The sequence below is a fragment of the Lepidochelys kempii genome, chromosome 6, assembly GCF_965140265.1.
Source record: "Lepidochelys kempii isolate rLepKem1 chromosome 6, rLepKem1.hap2, whole genome shotgun sequence".
Taxonomy (NCBI): Eukaryota; Metazoa; Chordata; order Testudines; family Cheloniidae; genus Lepidochelys; species Lepidochelys kempii.
In genome coordinates, this window is record NC_133261.1 from 120435725 (window position 1) to 120452457 (window position 16733).

General features: G+C 43.0%; 1 protein-coding gene across 1 annotated transcript in view; it reads right to left on the reverse strand.

The window, feature by feature from the left end:
* Window positions 1-768: 768 nt before the first annotated feature.
* Window positions 769-16733, reverse strand: part of PRKCH (protein kinase C eta) — a 168775-nt gene continuing 152810 nt past the window's right edge. The window contains exons 13-14 of the mRNA XM_073349907.1: window positions 3572-3715; window positions 769-1690 (exon numbers count right to left, since the gene is read on the reverse strand). Of these exons, the coding sequence (XP_073206008.1) occupies window positions 1544-1690; window positions 3572-3715 (291 nt within the window). The 3' untranslated portion in view covers window positions 769-1543. The remainder of the gene's footprint in view (window positions 1691-3571; window positions 3716-16733) is intronic.

Genomic DNA, 16733 nt, shown 5'->3' on the forward strand with positions numbered 1-16733 from the left:
TATACTGGTAGAACTGCATCCATACTCGGGCTTGCATGCATTCAACTCTATGAGTAAGAAAAATAAATATAATAAAATAAATCACCCCCCTAACCAACAGAGTTTTGCAGGTATATTGTCAGTGTGTAGACCAGACGTGAGAACATGGACAGTCTTCCCAGACCACCCTTTTTTCAGATTAAACTTGTGACCTGTGATACAAAATAGCTTTGCAAACTGTTTAAAACCCACCTCCTCTTCCCATGAATTGGTATCTGCCCAGGAGGTAGTCAAATCCTCAGGAAAAAATGGTTCTAATCCTGACATGCAGGCTGAAGCTTAGCATTGGCTAAAGAAGGCAGCATTGGAAACGGACATATGATATGTCCGCTTTCCAGAAGTGAAGGTAAAGCACATCTGAATCTCCTACTGGAGTGACTGGTGTCTAGAAGCTGCTTTCAGCATTGTACCAACTTGACTATGGCTCACGTGCTTAAGGCTACAATTGATAAGGCATCCCTTCTGAATAAAACCAAACTAGGTCACCTCTCTCCTTGAATCTTAGCAAAGATTTATCCTTCTAATGGGGAGAGTGTTGTCCTTTTATGTCGTTGCTTATTATTTGACAATTCTGCTTTCAAACAGCTTGCCAGCTTTGCAGCTCCCGTCACAACAACACTACGAATAATTTAAGAGCTACCATTTTCCATCGAAGTTTTAATGAGCCAGGGAACTCGCAAAAGGGGCTCCGTATAACATAATTAAATAAAATCTAAGTAAATGGCAAGGTTTCACACACAATATTTTAGTTGAAAACAGCTGGTATGCAGAGAAAGAAAGGAGCATCGAGAGTGCATGATGCAAAAAGGCATTTCACAGAATGCAAATGCTAAAACTTTTCATATCACACACATACTAAAACGCTGAGTTACAAGTGGCTTCACTCCGATTTGGAAGAACAGGTAGGGGTGACACTTTTTTGATAGTCTGCACAGTAAAACATTCGACATGGAAGCCCATAACAGGTTCAAAGAGCCATTTGTCCTTAGGATAGAAATAAATACTCCAGAAACAGGCAGAGCCACATACATCATCTTGCTCAAGGAGCCCAGTGGTTGCTGGTTCTTTCCTATGTTTCCAAAGAGGGGGCAGTGCTGGATCCCTCAAAGCTGAGTCTTGCAGAGGTCGGTATTGTAAAATGTCTGTTTGGCTCAGAGCTGCAAAACTCTGCTTATTTCATGCTCGCACCAACTCCCCAAACTCATTGCAAATTGCAACTAGTCAGATCTGTGCTGAACCACATAGCTCAGCATTAATAGTCTGCACTATTTATGATACTGTACCATGTTTATTCCAGCCCTATAAATATTTGATATCAGAGTTGCACAAATCCTAGAGGTTTTGTTGTTTTTTTTTTAATTTCACATTAAGGTAACTTTGTTGTTGGTGCTGTTGCATAATATAAGGCTGTTTCAGTGTATTCCTTGAGAATGAAACTCCTGGTAAACCAATTTTCACTTCTTCCATCAGATTCTATCACCACCTTGCACAACCTTCCATGTGGCTATGGCTGTAATTCTGGATCAGTGTATGAAAAGTTTCTAAATTCTTCTTGGTTAATCATTGCGATAATCCCTTCTTCAATGGGGGTTAGAGCTGGTTCTTCTTTTATAAAATCAGGATCAAAATTACTAACATCTTCGCTGCATTTCTGCCAAACAAAAAAAAAGACAAAAAGAGGAGAGGTCAAAAACTTGCACCATCACTTTTCTATTCTCTTTGTTTGTAACTTTTTCTGGTCTTGAATGAGATGCGTGACTGCCTCCATGGAGTGCTCAGCTATTCTGTAACTCACTTTGGGCTGCACCCTGTAAGATGCTGCATGGCCCTGCTTAGCCCTTTAAAGCCTGTCCTTTGTAAGCCTCCATAGGCCTTTTGCTGGCAAACCCCTCGCTGACTTAGTTGACATCAGCTGGAGTTTTGCCTGCACTGCTGCTGAATGGCAGACCCCATGGAGCAGTAATCCCTTACTTTGTTTAAGTGTCAGATTGCACAGGCCCAGCCATTCACAGTAATTATACACACTGTTTCCAATTAGCTGAATCTACACAGTCTTTTGCTTATCTGTGCAGTGTCTGAAATGGCCTAGTTGGGGGATCTTCTCCTTTGTTCAAAAGCCATTATACTTGTACAATAATGAATTAGTAATGCCACAGGAGGAACAAACACCCTGTCTCCAGGTGCCAGATTCCTACCCACCCAGTACAAAGTATGATTGTTTTCAATAGAGACCCCAAAGTTGGCTTATGGTACATTTTGACACAACACTGATTTTGCCTGCCCCCGGAACAGCAAGGAGAAGTTTTATCATCACAAGAGTTTATTTTTCCAGATCCACTATAGCAAGGGAATTCACTGGACCTGGTGGAATGGTCACTTTACACTGTGCAAGAACATGTGTACGTTTAGAATGGGATTTTCAAACATACTCAGCATTGGCTCAACTCTGCTCCCAGCTGTGTCTCAAAAGGGCATTTTACCACTGATTTCCAGGGGGCTGAGAAGGGCAGGGCTGAGAGCCTTGGAAAATCCCACCCTTATGGTTTCCTTGACAAGTCTCACAAACCTTGCACAACCCAAAGATTTGCAAGCTCAGCAGACACACAGGTCTCTGGATGGCAATAGAAAGCTTGGTTCTGAAGTCCGAACTCCTCATTAGCCAAAGCAAAGGCCAAGTACCAGGGACGGCTGGGCCACGGTCCCAACATTAAGACTGGGGAAGACCCTGGTCCCAGGAAGATTTGGATTCAGATGAAAGAAAAGGCAGAACATAAAGAGCCTGATCCTGAAAAGTACTGAGCACCTGCAAGGACCACTGGGCCTGATTCCGCATGCACTGAACTCACTGGGATTTGAACAGGAGGGGGCCCACTGACTGCAATGTGAGATAAAGGAGCTCAGCAGCCCTGAGGATCAGGCCCCAAAAGGGAATTTAAAAGGCAGTGGTGCCATAGGAAGCTAACTGGAGAGAATGAGTGTGAAAGCATCACGAGGAGCATCCGTGGGGCAGTATGGTATCATGGGACAGAGGGACCAGCACTCTGTGCTCCCCGTCATCGTAACTATTCAATGGCATTACAGTAGCACCCAGAGGCCCCAGCACGGATCACTACACCACTGGGCTGGGCACTGTACAAATACTCAGTGAGAGACATCCCCTGCCCTGGACAGCTCACTGTCTCAATAGACAAGGCAGGGCTAAATTGGGAGAAGGGAAGGATTATTACCCCACATTTTGTACAAGGGAATTAAAGCACAGAGGGGAGTTAGGAGCCTAATCTACTTAGGCTCTTCTGAAAATGTGTCTTTAGATGCTTAGGTATCTTTCTGTCCCAGGCAGATTAAGTGACTTGACCAGCATCACACAGGGAGTCTGTGGCAGAACTGTGAATTGAGCCCACTTCTCCTAAGTCCCAGTCCAGTGCCTTAATCACAAAGCCACCCTTCCACTGCATCCTTCTCCCCAGTAGTTATACAGGTAGGGAGATAATTCAGCAAAAGGAGGGAGCGAGCAAGAGACTCCATCACTCACAATTCTTGGCCTGAAGGGTGGTTCCATCTGGCGCTGGTTCAGCAGGTCCCAGTCCAACCCTTTAAAGTAGGGGTGCCTCAGGATAGTGTTCTCCCCACCCTGAGCCAGGCTGCCCAGGCGTGAGTTGGGGTTCTTGGTCATAAACTGCAGAGCAAAATAAATGAACCTGGTTAGTCCTTTACTCACACCCAGCAAGGAGACAGGGGAGACACCTATTACTAGCAATCACACAAACACCGGTCCTCAGCTTTCTTGTTGAGCCGACTTTGCTGGCCAGACTTTCCACCTTCGTTACACTGGAAGAACATGCAGGGATCCTGACTCCTCTTTTAGGGAGGAAGCACGGGTATATTTATGTCCTTGGCCACTTCTATTCCATAAAAAAGAACAGGAGGACTTGTGGCACCTTAGAGACTAACAAATTTATCAGAGCATAAGCTTTCGTGAGCTACAGCCCACTTCATCGGATGCATAGAATGGAACATACAGTAAGACATACGTCTCCACGCAGAAGAATAAATGGACACAAATCTGACATCAGGAATCATAACATTCAAAAACCAGTAGGAGAACACTTCAACCTCTCTGGCCACTCAGTAAAAGATTTAAGGGTGGCAATTTTGCAACAGAAAAGCTTCAAAAACAGACTCCAACGAGAAACTGCTGAGCTTGAATTAATATGCAAATGAGATACCATGAATAGAGACTGGGAGTGGCTGGGTCATTACACATATTGAATCTATTTCCTTAAGTTAAGTATCCTCACACCTTCTTGTCAACTGTCTAAATGGGCCAGCTCGATTATCACTATAGAAGTTTTTTTTCCCTGCTAATAGCAGCTCATCTCAACTAATTAGCCTCTCACAGTTTGTATGGTAAATTCTAACTTATCTGTGTGTGTATATATATATAATCTTACTAAATGTTCCATTCTATGCATCCGATGAAGTGAGCTGCAGCTCACGAAAGCTTATGTTCTAATATATTTGTTAGTCTCGAAGGTGCCACAAGTCCTCCTTTTCTTTTTGCGGATACAGACTAACACGGCTGCTACTCTGAAATCTTCTATTTCAGATACATCCTTGGTTACCATGATAATAAAAGAAAGTTAAAGTGCATCATCTGCAGCACTATAGACATTGCACATTGTTTTGGGGGTTTTCTTTTTCAAGAACAAAAGCTCTTTATAAGGTTGGTATTTGCCAGCTGCCTGGGCTTTGGATTAGAGTCAGTTTTTAACTGTGCCTTTTTCCGAAACCTCAGCCTGCTGAAGTGAAGCCAGAAACCTGCCACGTTCTTCTTGAAGTCTCTCAGAAATCAGAGACGGCTGAGGAGAATGAGGAAGGGTTTGAATGTCACAGATCATTAAGAAGGAAGCGGCAATCCAAAGAAAACTGAACATATGAATTCACAGAGGTGACACCACCTTGTGTGTGTGAAACCCATAGGAAGACTCTCCCACCTCTGCTACGAGAGGAAAGAAACCTCTGTATAGCGCATCAAACTTCAGCTAGGGGTTCTGATCTGGAAGAAAGTAATAATAAAAGCTATGGCTCATCTAACTGGTTCAGTACTGGTGTGAGAGGGATATGGCTTGTATCTTTCAGATTCTGGAAATAATACTCAAGTGAGAATGCATTTTCAAGCAGTTTGGAAGTCTTTTCTCATACGAGGAATATTTTGTTTTGTTTTTAAACTTCAGGACCTAATTTTTTAAAAGACTGAAGAAACCAAATGAAAATTCCACCCCGCCACTACAAACATTTGATTCACTAGAGTAAGAGAAATCCAGTTCAATTTGATTGGAAAAAACCAGCCACTTCAATTTGCGGGGCAAGCTGAAATGGCAGCAGAAAGGAAAATCAGGATCATTGGCTGCGTTGTCCAGATGAGTTTCTTGAGGAGGGAAGAGCATTAAATTCAGTAAATACTGCGCCAGTCACCCCAGTCACTGTTGATGGAATTTTAAGTCTACTGCATCCTCGGCAATGAAAACATTAAAATGGGCAGGAGGAGCTTTGAGAAATCTTCTTGAATCTGACTGGAAGAACCTTTCAGAAGGCTGGAATTCCTCGAAGAGGAGTTACTAAAAGGCCCAGTCATTCCCTCCCCTGGACAATGAGAAGGGACAGAGAACACTGGAAATTCTGCAAGATTCACCTTGAGGAGTTTCCTCCACATTTCCCCCCTGAATGGGAGGGGCTTTCTGACCTCATGCAAGTGTGCATGGGCGATTTTTCAGCCTGGGAAGCCTATAGGACCCTCAGCTCCACAAACAGACCAACCACCACCCTGTTAGACTTCAGGCCACCAGCACAGGGAGCTAGCTCCTGTATGGAGCTCTCTGACCTCCCAACCTCCTTTCTTGGCAGCATGGCTTCCATATGCTGTCACTGGCTCTCCCATCCTATGTCCGTTTTCCACCAACCCTGTCTGAAGGTGCAGAAGGGAAGCTAATGCCGTTTACTGCAGCTGATAATCTGGATTCACAGGTGACTGCACCATGCAAAGCAACTGCTCTGTGGCTGTGCCTTAAGTGTGCCCCTTTTTTACCACAAAGCTCCAGCTATGTGGTATCTCCTGGGTGGGGACAAAATGCAGTGGAGGGGCTGTTTACTCCTATGAGCCCCCCTCCTAGTCTTCCTGCTTTTGTTCCTCTCTGCCAGCACAATCCAAGGGAAGTACACATCCCCAAAACACTCTGATTTGGGATTAGTGGATTCCCCTTGATCTATTTCTCTGTAAGATCTTCCATGACAGCTCAGATTCCAATCCATATACAAATCAGTGAGGGGCAAAGCAAAACCCTTTCAGAGTCTTTATATGAATTTCTTAGGTTTGCAAGAGTGGCTGGAAATCACATGATAACAGATTCGCTTGTGAGATTCCCTGTGCTTTTGCTTCCGGTCATGCTGGAGAGATGAGAACCTCTCTCCTACTGTTTCAGCAAACCCACTTCTGGACCCAGAGAGAAAGTAAAAATTACTCTTTCTTATTTGTATTACAGTGGTTCTTAGAGGCCCCTACCATGGTTGGATCCCATTGTGCTAGGCCCTGTACAAACACATAGTACAAGCCAGTATTTTCCCAAAAGAACTTAGATTAAATAGGCAAGACAAAGGAGGGGAAGGAGAAATGGAGGCACATCTAGATGAAGTAACTTATCCGAGGTCACACAGCAGCTGGAAATAGAGCCCAGGTCTCCTGACTCCCAGCCCAGTACCTATTCACTACACTATGCTGCCTCTGCTTAGAATGAAAAATAACAAAAATTTTCAAATCTCAGCAAAGTCTCATAGAGGATAGGTCCATCAGTGGATATTAGTCGGGATGGGCAGGGATGGTGTGCCTAGCCTCTGTTTGCCAGAAGCTGGGAACAGGTGACTGGGGATGGATCACTTGATTATCTGTTCTGTTCATTCCCTCTGGGGCACTTGGCATTGATCGCTGTCGGAAGACAGGATTCTGGGCTAGATGGACCTTTGGTCTGATCTAGTATGGCCATTCTTATGTTCTAAAGGGTTGGTACATTTAGGTTCAAGCCATGCAACCAAAAAAATCTGAATGGTTCTGTCCATTCACAAAACCAATCCAGAGCCCTGGGAAGTAGGAGTGTGTTTACATTCTCAATGTCTTGTTTTATTCAGCATTATACCAAAACTGCATCAAGCAAAGGCATCCAGTGCAACAAATCAAGTCCACCCAATTGTTCTGGTTCGGTTAGCTGGCTCTGATTAGCACAGTAGACCTCCTGCACCTCCTCAGGAAATTATAGCTGACACAAGGTATCTCAACCCCAAATGTGTCTGGTTTTTGGTATCCAAAGGAGGGAGGAAGGGAATCAGCCTTTCCCATTTGGTCACTTATGGAACGCACTTCTGACTGCCTGCCCCCTGGGGCAGTTCTGGGAAGATGCATAATTACTGCCAAGCTCATAGCTGGGCTGCTGCGAAAATCCTTTTGAAGTGATCCCTGTTTCAGAAGGGAAATTATTTGAACCACTGGATCCCTGATCGAAGAGCCTCCTTCTCCCGTGCTTCATATTTTACGTATAAATTCAGTCCTGCTCTGCAGTTGGTCTGGTTTTGGAAGTGTGAGTGTTCAGTGTGCACAGGCATTGGGGCTCAAGTGATAAAGCAGAAGCCTGAACAATTATCTTTATGTCTCTCTAAAAAATGAAGGGCCTCTACCTCATTTACAGTAAGGCCCCTTTACACCACTTTGACAGAGTAGTGGGGCCTTAATAGTGAGTGTAAATAAGTAAATGTTCCAAAGGCGCCTTTACATGACCAGAGTGATAGCAAAGGGCTTTATTAAATGAGAATCAGGCCCAAAAGATTCTGTTTTAAAACAGGCAGGATACAATTTGAAAGGACAGGCACATTTATTATCATCCCACATAACTGCATCCATCTCTGACTGACTTCTTTTACACAGTACTGAGGCATTTTGCATGCAAATGCCGCTCAGTATGTGTGATTTATCATTCTGAAATTCTAGCCCTTGGATGCCATTATACAGTACCTGTAAACTGTTACTATAGTCATGACACCCCAGAACATCCTACCCTATTACATAGGCTGATGTGCTGGCCTCATGCCTCTGTGACCCAGAGGCTGTCACAAACACCCTGCTGTTTGCCATTTCTAGTCTTTCAGAACATGAAATCTTACCGTGCTTTCTGGAAATGGTGGGTCTGGATAGAGTCAACATGCTTTATGTGGGAAATGGTTGGGTTTAACATCATCGAGTAGGTATCTGGCAACTGAGTCCCAGGAAAAAAAGAACGCGAACAGCGCCTCTTACTACTTGTGTCAATTTTAATACTTTGTCCCATAATGTAGTTACATATCGTATCATATGATGCACTTCAAATTAAAGGCTGAAATGTTCAAAGCCACCTAAGGGATTTGGATGCCCGATTCTCATTAAATTTAATAATCTAAAAGATATGCTCTAATTCAGCCCAAAGTAATGGGGTTCACGCAGGATTCACTGGCTGAAATTCTAAGGCAGGAGGTCAGACAGATGATTATGATGGTCTCTCCTGGCCTTAAAAATCTATGAAACTCCCTAGGCAGCTTAGAACCTCAGTAAAAATGTTTGTATTATTTATTCTTTGTATTACGGTAGCATCTAGAGGCCTAATAGCAGGGACTCAGTATGCTACGTGCTATACATATACACAGTAAAAGACAGCCCCTAAATAGACAGGACAGACAAAGAGTGGATGAAAAAAAAAAGGATTATCTCCATTTTACTGATGGGTAACTGAGGCATAAGTGGCTCAAGGTCACAGAGCAAGTCTGTGGCAGAGCAGGGAATTCAACCCAGCTCTCCGGAGTTGCAATCCAATGCCTTAACCACCAAGAACAACCTTCCTCTCCAAAGTGTTTATGTGACATTATGGGAGATTGAAGCCTGTGCCAATGGCTCAAAAAGTTTAGCCAACACCTTCCTCACTAGTCAGTGGCAGGACGGGTATTGCAGCATGCCATTCTAGGCCACCAGAGAGCTCTGAGGGCTTCTGGATACCAGATGAAACATGAATAGGGCAAGGGAAAACACATAAGGACATTTAAAAAATCCAGGGCCTGGCCTCTAGGATTGTACTAGGAAATGATAAACTCTGGAAGAGGAAAGTCTTGGCCCCACTTAGAATCCAGAGAGAACCAAGACTTATCCTAATATATATTCATAATCAGGCCCAGGTCTGAAAGACCTACAGGGCCTTCCAGGTCCAACTCTATTGTGTTTTGGCAGTTAATGGGAGATGATTCACAGGTAAAAGGTTTCTCTCGGAAAATGTCTTTTAGTACTTAATCAGAATCTGTATTTTGCACCAATATCTAGACAACTAATACGAGTATCTGCCTCTTTCCCCAGCTCTATCTACAAACTGCCCATCAAAGAGTTACATAGAAAGAATGAGACAGCCCTTAGCAAAAGCAAAACAGGTTAAAAATCATATAAGTCACTTGATCCTGCTTCCATTGAAATCAATGGCCTAGACTCCTCTGTCTACATGGGTTTGTAAAGCTGTAAACTCACAGTTATTTTGAGCCTGACCTCATCTGAACTTCTCAGAGGCACGTCAGCCAAAAACAGCACATTGAGCCAGAACACCTGACCTCCATGGGATTGTTGATACATATTTACTGAAAGAACATGTAATGAATCACTCCATACAGTTAAGAGTGGAAGATTAGTCTGCCAGCGAAGCTACAACAGAGATTGTAGGCATAAGGGAGCTCACCACTGGGAAAATATTTTTTCACCCACAAGAGTTAAATCTGTAGACAGGTGGACTATTCTGTACACTGCTTGCCCCAGAGCACTGCAACTGATTTATAAAGAACCATGGCTTTATAGACTTGTCTAGAGACTTGAGAATGTGCAGAAATATTTGTACAAACCAAGTTTCTAATAATAATTTCCTTGCTTTTTAGAGTTATATATAATGATCACACACACACGCTCAGCATTATTTTAACATATCTATTTTGTATTTATTTATAGCAGTGTTGATTAGTTTCACACACAATATTGTGTTGAGTAGGCTACTTCTTAGTGGGGGGAAATGTTAAAAAAAATAAAATAAAATAAAAAAATCCAAACACGAGGGGTGAGAGGAAAAGCACCTCAGGAATCTGGATGGGTGAGCAATGAAAATGACTTCTTTAGCCACAACAGTTGGATTCTACTAGCAATAATTATTACTACTTGTACTACAGTAGTACGTAGCTGTCACAACTCAGGTCATTAAGTTGTACACTTAGTAAGACACAACCGAAGCTCCAAGGAGCTTAGGATCTAAACAGGCGAAGGAGACGCAGAAGGTAAGTATTTAATGAAGTGTTATTATCCCCATTTTACAGATGGGGAACTGAAGCAGAGAGAAGTTAAGTGACCAGCCCAGAGAGACACAGAGAGTCTGTGGCAGAGCCGATGACAGATCTCCTGAGTCCCAACCCATCTCTCTTAACCACAAGACAAACCTCCCTCAAATGGACACTAAGCCAAACCATCCCAATCCAACTCTTGCCTTCAAGATGTTAAGCAAAAGCAATATTTCCTTTTACTTTTTCTTAGCGTTTCCCTCTTGTGGTTAGTGAACTATGATAAACGCAAAAAGGAAAAGCAAGAGTGCACTAGACTAATGGAACCAAAATGCAGCTCCCTTGGGAATGAGATAGAATGGGCTTTCCAGGATCTCAGGCTCATTAAGAGGAGTGGCCTGAAACAACAAAACAGAAATTAACTTTAAAGGAAACGGGGTTTCTCAAAGATCTATCTGATTTTAGACAAAGGGGAATTGTTATATAAATAGAGCAATTACTCTAATTAAGGCTTCCCTTCATGAATCTTGTGACTGAACACTGGACTTGCAGCAAACGTGGTTTGACTATTATGTAAGCAAACCAAACCAACAATATATGATTTCATTAGCCTTTAGCAGCCCCTAAACGAAGGGGAAGAAAGATGGCTCTACATTTGTTAATGACGTGAAGTCAGGAGGCACTCACACAGCATAAAGAAAAGGAGGACTTGTGGCACCTTAGAGACTAACCAATTTATTTGAGCATAAGCTTTCGTGAGCTACAGCTCACTTCATTAGATGCATCAGCTGTAGCTCATGAAAGCTTATGCTCAAATAAATTTGTTAGTCTCTAAGGTGCCACAAGTACTCATTTTCTTTTTGCGAATACAGACAAACACGGCTGCTACTCTGAAACCTGTCACATAGCATAGGAGCACTTCATTAGCAGCTCTTACAGGGCTCGGTCCTGAGCGTCTTTCTTGGACAAGACTCCCATTACATTCCACGAGAGCGCTATCTGAATCAGACCAGGAGTATAACTTCCAAAAGTGTCTAAATGGCTCAGAAGCCGTAATCCCATTTTCAAAAGTGATTCAGGTTCCACTGACTGTCACTGACAATTAGGCTCCTAAGTGCTGAAGTCATTTTTGAAAATAGGATTTAGACTTCCAAGTCAGTGAGGCACTTTTGAAAATGTCAACTCTCTTCTACATTGAGGATTTGCCCCGATTACCGCTATCAGCACTGCTGCTTGGCCCCTTGTGCAGTGTGGTAAATTGCTATAAGCTGTGATTCCTGCCAGGCAGTTTACCATAGGTTTAAGCAGGGGTGAGCTCCACTGATGCAAATAACAGCTTTGCCTGTCTGTGTTGGGGTTCTGGCTGCTGATGGCAGGAATCAAGGTAAATTCTCCTATGTAGACAAGGCCTAAAGAATGCAGCATTAGGTCTAGGGAGTAGAAATATACTTGAAATGCATTTTTGAAAATGGGGGAAAATTTTTTGGTTATTTCACCTTTCCAGCTATGAAGTAAAAGGGATATGGGTAAGACTACATCACTCCTCTCTGCTCTGCATGAAAGCCACATGGAGCATAAAACTTAACAGCTATCACAATGGCACTAGCAAAAGCTTTAGTGCTATAGCCCCCTGGTGCTAAGAATAAAACTGTCAGGGCTGCAGAGGTTAACTTCACTGATATTAAATTGAGATAAGTTTAGTCTCACTCCTGCTTGGTCTCTAGATGATCATGTGACCACTGGATGAGGGGCTGACAATTCCAACCGCTATAGAGAACAAAGAAGATTACTTGGCTGTAAGGATTGTTGAGGAAGATGGATACTCAAAATAAACCAGGGTAGAAAGAGGAAGCAGTGTGAGTGATCAACACATCTGGGGCCACATTTTCTGCAGCTGTAAATGGGTAAAGCTTCATTGACATCAAAGGAATTTTGCCCATTCACACAGCAGAGAATCTGGTCCCAGAGGGTGGCTCTCTGCCCCCAGGTGAAGTTAGAATACTGATTGTTTAGCTTCAAACTAACTTCTTGTACTGGAATCTGCTTGCTTCCCCCCAACTTTTTCAGATGTTCCCATCAACACAAATACAAAATGAATAGACTTAGGCCAAAATTAGGCCTGGGTGCCTAAAATAAAAATATTAATCGCAATTAATCACGCAATTAAAAAACTTAAGCACGATTAATCGCACTGTTAAACAATAGAATACTATTTATACAATATTTTTGAATGTTTTCCACATTTTCAAATATATTGATTTCAATTACAACACAGAATACAAAGTGTACAGTGCTTATTTTAATTAACACATTTTTTTTTAACAAGTGTCATCAGCATGGAAGCACGTCCTCTGGAATGGTGGCTGAAGTATGAAGGAGCATACAAATGTTCAGCATATTTGGCACATAAATACCTTGCAATGCTGGCTACAAAAGCATCATGCGTACGTCTGTTCTCACTTTCAGGTGACATTGTAAATAAGAAGCAGGCAGCATTAACTCCCGTAAATGTAAACAAACTTTAGCAACTGGCTGAACAAGAAGTAGGACTGAGTGGACTTGTAGGCTATAAAGTTTTACATTGTTTTGTTTTTGAGTGCAGTTATATAACCAAATAAAAAAATCTACATTTGTAAATTGCACTTTCATGTTAAAGAGATTGCACTACAGTGAATTGATGTGAATTGAAAAATACTATTTCTTTTGTTTATCATTTTTACAATGCAAATATTTGTAATAAAATAATATAAAGTGAGCACTATACACTTTGTATTCAGGGTTGTAATTTAAATCAATGTATCTGAAAATGTAGAAAAACATCCAAAATATTTAATAAATTTCAATTGGTATTCTATTGTTTAACAGTGCAATTAAAACTGAGATTAATTGCGATTCATTTTTTAAATCGCAATTAATTTTTTTGAGTTAATCACGTGATTTAACTGCAATTAATTGACAGCCCTACTAATAATGTATTAATGTAGATGAGTTTCTCGTAGGCTTGGAAGAAGAGAGAATATTTAGTGTGATCCCTTTGGAAGTTCCCTCAGCTGGGAAGCTACAGCGATTCCAGAATGATGGTTCTGAGGTCAGACCTGGAGAACTGCTCAGGAAACGCAAGATGAAAAGTAAACAAAAGTTGTTTACAAGGATCCAGCACGGAGCTTCAGAAAGCGAGTCAAATATTTGAGTGTGGCTTTGACAGCCAAAGCTCAATCTAACTGTAAGACAGAATTTATTGGGTCTGCCAACTCAGAAAAGATGCCAAAGGGAATGATGTACTGGCATATTTGAAGGCATTTTTAATATCTGCTTTTGTTAGCCAGGCTCCTTGACTCTGAGGAGAAGCAATGAGTTCATCATGGCTCCTCTTTGATTTCAATTGTGTCCACCATAGTGTTCATTCTTTACCCTTTAATTCTTGTCTAAAATTTTACAGTAACTGGTTCATTGCACAAACAAAAGTTCACACTGCTTGTTCTGACACTGTGTGCAAAACAGATTAGCTGCTGCCTTCTATTTGTTCTTAATACAAAGAACTTGGGCTGGATCCATGGACAATGAGTGCAAAGAAGGGAGAGCACTGTGGTAACACTCCATGTGTTCTCTGGGTTCTGCTGGTATAGCCAGCTGTAAGCCACCAGCTCCTGGTTCTCCCCTCGCACACTCCAGTCCACTGTAGGATGCATTCTGGGGTGCAGCTGGAGAGCACACCAGCCACCAGAAGTTACAGCAGTCACAAGGTTGCTCTGACTTGCACAGGGGCCAAACTGGGCTTAAGATTGGCGGGGGGGGGGGGGGCGCTGAGGCAGAAAGCTGAGCTCAGTCCTATGGATTTTGTTATTTTGTTTCTCTGCTCCCCTGGCACTGGCAGCAGTTTGCTCGTATCATGTTCTTTACAAAAATCTGCTTCATTAAAAAAAAAAATCTTTTTACTGCAAGAACCCTGGTCTCTCCCACCATCTCTCCTAACTAATGACAGTTTCAGGTTGCTGATTGGGACGAGACTGAGGCTCATGACTGCATGCTCTCCCTCATGGACTCGGGAAGGCCTTTGTAAAAGTATGCTGATGAGCAAGCGTAAGGTTGTCCTACACCAGGTGTAACCAATATAGCTGGTAAAGTTGACATCCCCTAGGATGTATCGTTTATTTCTCCTGCATTCTCATTGCTTTCTTTACTGCTGCTTGCCTGCACTGAGGGCCATAGGGGAATTTTTTTCAGTATCTCTCAGATCTAGTTTCTGGCCAGATTGTGGTACGCTCATTTGGCACAGATTCAGTCTCTGAGCACTTCAGTTTGGAGCGATTATCCTCCATTTGCTTGGACTGAATTACATTTAGCACTTAGCACATAAGAGATTAAAATGATTTTAGCTCTGCTTTAATTGCATTTTTGTGGGGGCCTCACCATTTTTTGTGCTTCCTTACTTGGTATCATCTGCAAACTAGGAAAACCCCTGTTTTCTATACACTGTTCTCTACCTAATCTATACAAACAAACTGGTTCACTGCACTAGAGTTTGATTAAAAGGTGCAATTATGGTGTTATTTATATGAACACACAAAGCATTGACCAGACTGCACTACCAGAGTTCCCCTATTTAGCATGCTGCTTTTAGTGCTCGATTCTGCCATCCTTATGCACCCTGAGTAGTACCTAACTCTGAGTAGCCCCACTGTACTTGTGGAACTACTCAGTGTAAGTAAGGACGGCTGAATCACACCTCAAAGCAACATGCAAACAGAGGCACCCTGGCAGCAGGGCATTCTGGGAAATTTGGTGTGCTCATTTCTCTCCAACAGTTACAAGGTGGATGTGTGGCTCTGAACTAGCCTCAAATCTTTTGCTCTTATGGGCTACAGTGGAATGACAACTCTTTACAGAAAATTGTACTCTGCTTTTTTGATTAATAAGATTAAAATTGGGGGAGGCAGAGGAAGGCACGGTGCCTTCGTATGAACGTACAGCACCCAGCATCATGGGGCCCTGATCATGACTGGGGCCACTGGGCAGGACTGTAACACAAACAATAGTGATAATAATAAACAATTAAACTTTTAAGTAGCTGTTAGGAGTTCTACACAGAAGACTCTCTCTCTCTATTGAAAATTAAGTGACCTTCCTTGTGCTCTGCTCTGAAAGACTTCAGAGCCTTGATTGATTGGAGATAGACGTCAGGGCTTTTATCTGCTCCAGTCACCCTGGCCTGTCACTCGGGCGTACTTTGGTATTGGAATCCTGTCTTTGAGCCCCTGAATGAGAAGTCCCTCTGGAGTGGGATTGAAAAAGCCTCAGTCAGTATCCCAAAATACACTATCCTGGGGCCACGGGGTGGGAGCAGACACCTGGTTCCATGTTTAACCGTTGCTGTTAAAAAAGCTTCAGTCTCTTGAAAACAGGTTCAGAGGGCACATTGGGGTCAGTGCAGGGGCCTTTGACCTCCAGACATGTGTTCATATACTAGATCAGGACACACATCCCAGCTGATGGAGCTCAGCCACTAACGGACACTCTCCTGAAGTCATACGGTTTGGAGCGATACTATATCCAGTTGTCTCTCTACATGTTCTCGAGTACTATGGGGAGATTCTCCATGACTGACTGCATCCGGAGAAGAAACTCCCAATTCCCTCTTTCTCTATCTTGTGCACCAGTGGCCAAGAACTAGAGCACAGATAGGCCCCGTGAGAGACATAAACTCCCAACTGGAGTTGTCATGGAATATACAAAAACCTGAAGGAGAACACTTCAACCTCCCTGGACACAAAAGAGCAGATTTAAAGGTAGCCATCCTGCAGCAAAAAAACTTCAGGACCAGACTTCAAAGAGAAACTGCTGAGCTTCAGTTCATTTGCTAATTTGACACCATCAACTCAAGGTTAAACAAAGACTGTGACTGGCTCGCCAACGACAAAAGCAGTTTCTCCTCCCTTGGTATTCACACCTCAACTGCTAGAAGAGGGCCTCATCCTCCCTGATTGAACTAACCTCGTTATCCCTAGCCTGATTCTTGCTTGCATATTTATACCTGCCTCTGGAAATTTCCACTACATGCATCCCACAAAGTGGGTATGCACCCACGAAAGCTTATGCTCCAATACGTCTGTTAGTCTGTAAGGTGCCACAGGACTCTTTGCACAAAGTGGCGGGACCTCCTGCCACCTCTAGAGGGTGAGGAGCCCCGGTGGGCCAGCCTCTATTCCACCTTAGTCCCGAGGCCCGCCGGGGATATCAGTTGGCGGCTCCTTCACAGGGCCGTGAGCACGGGCATGTACTTGGCGCGGTTCACCCCAATCCCGGACACCTGCCCCTTTTGCAGT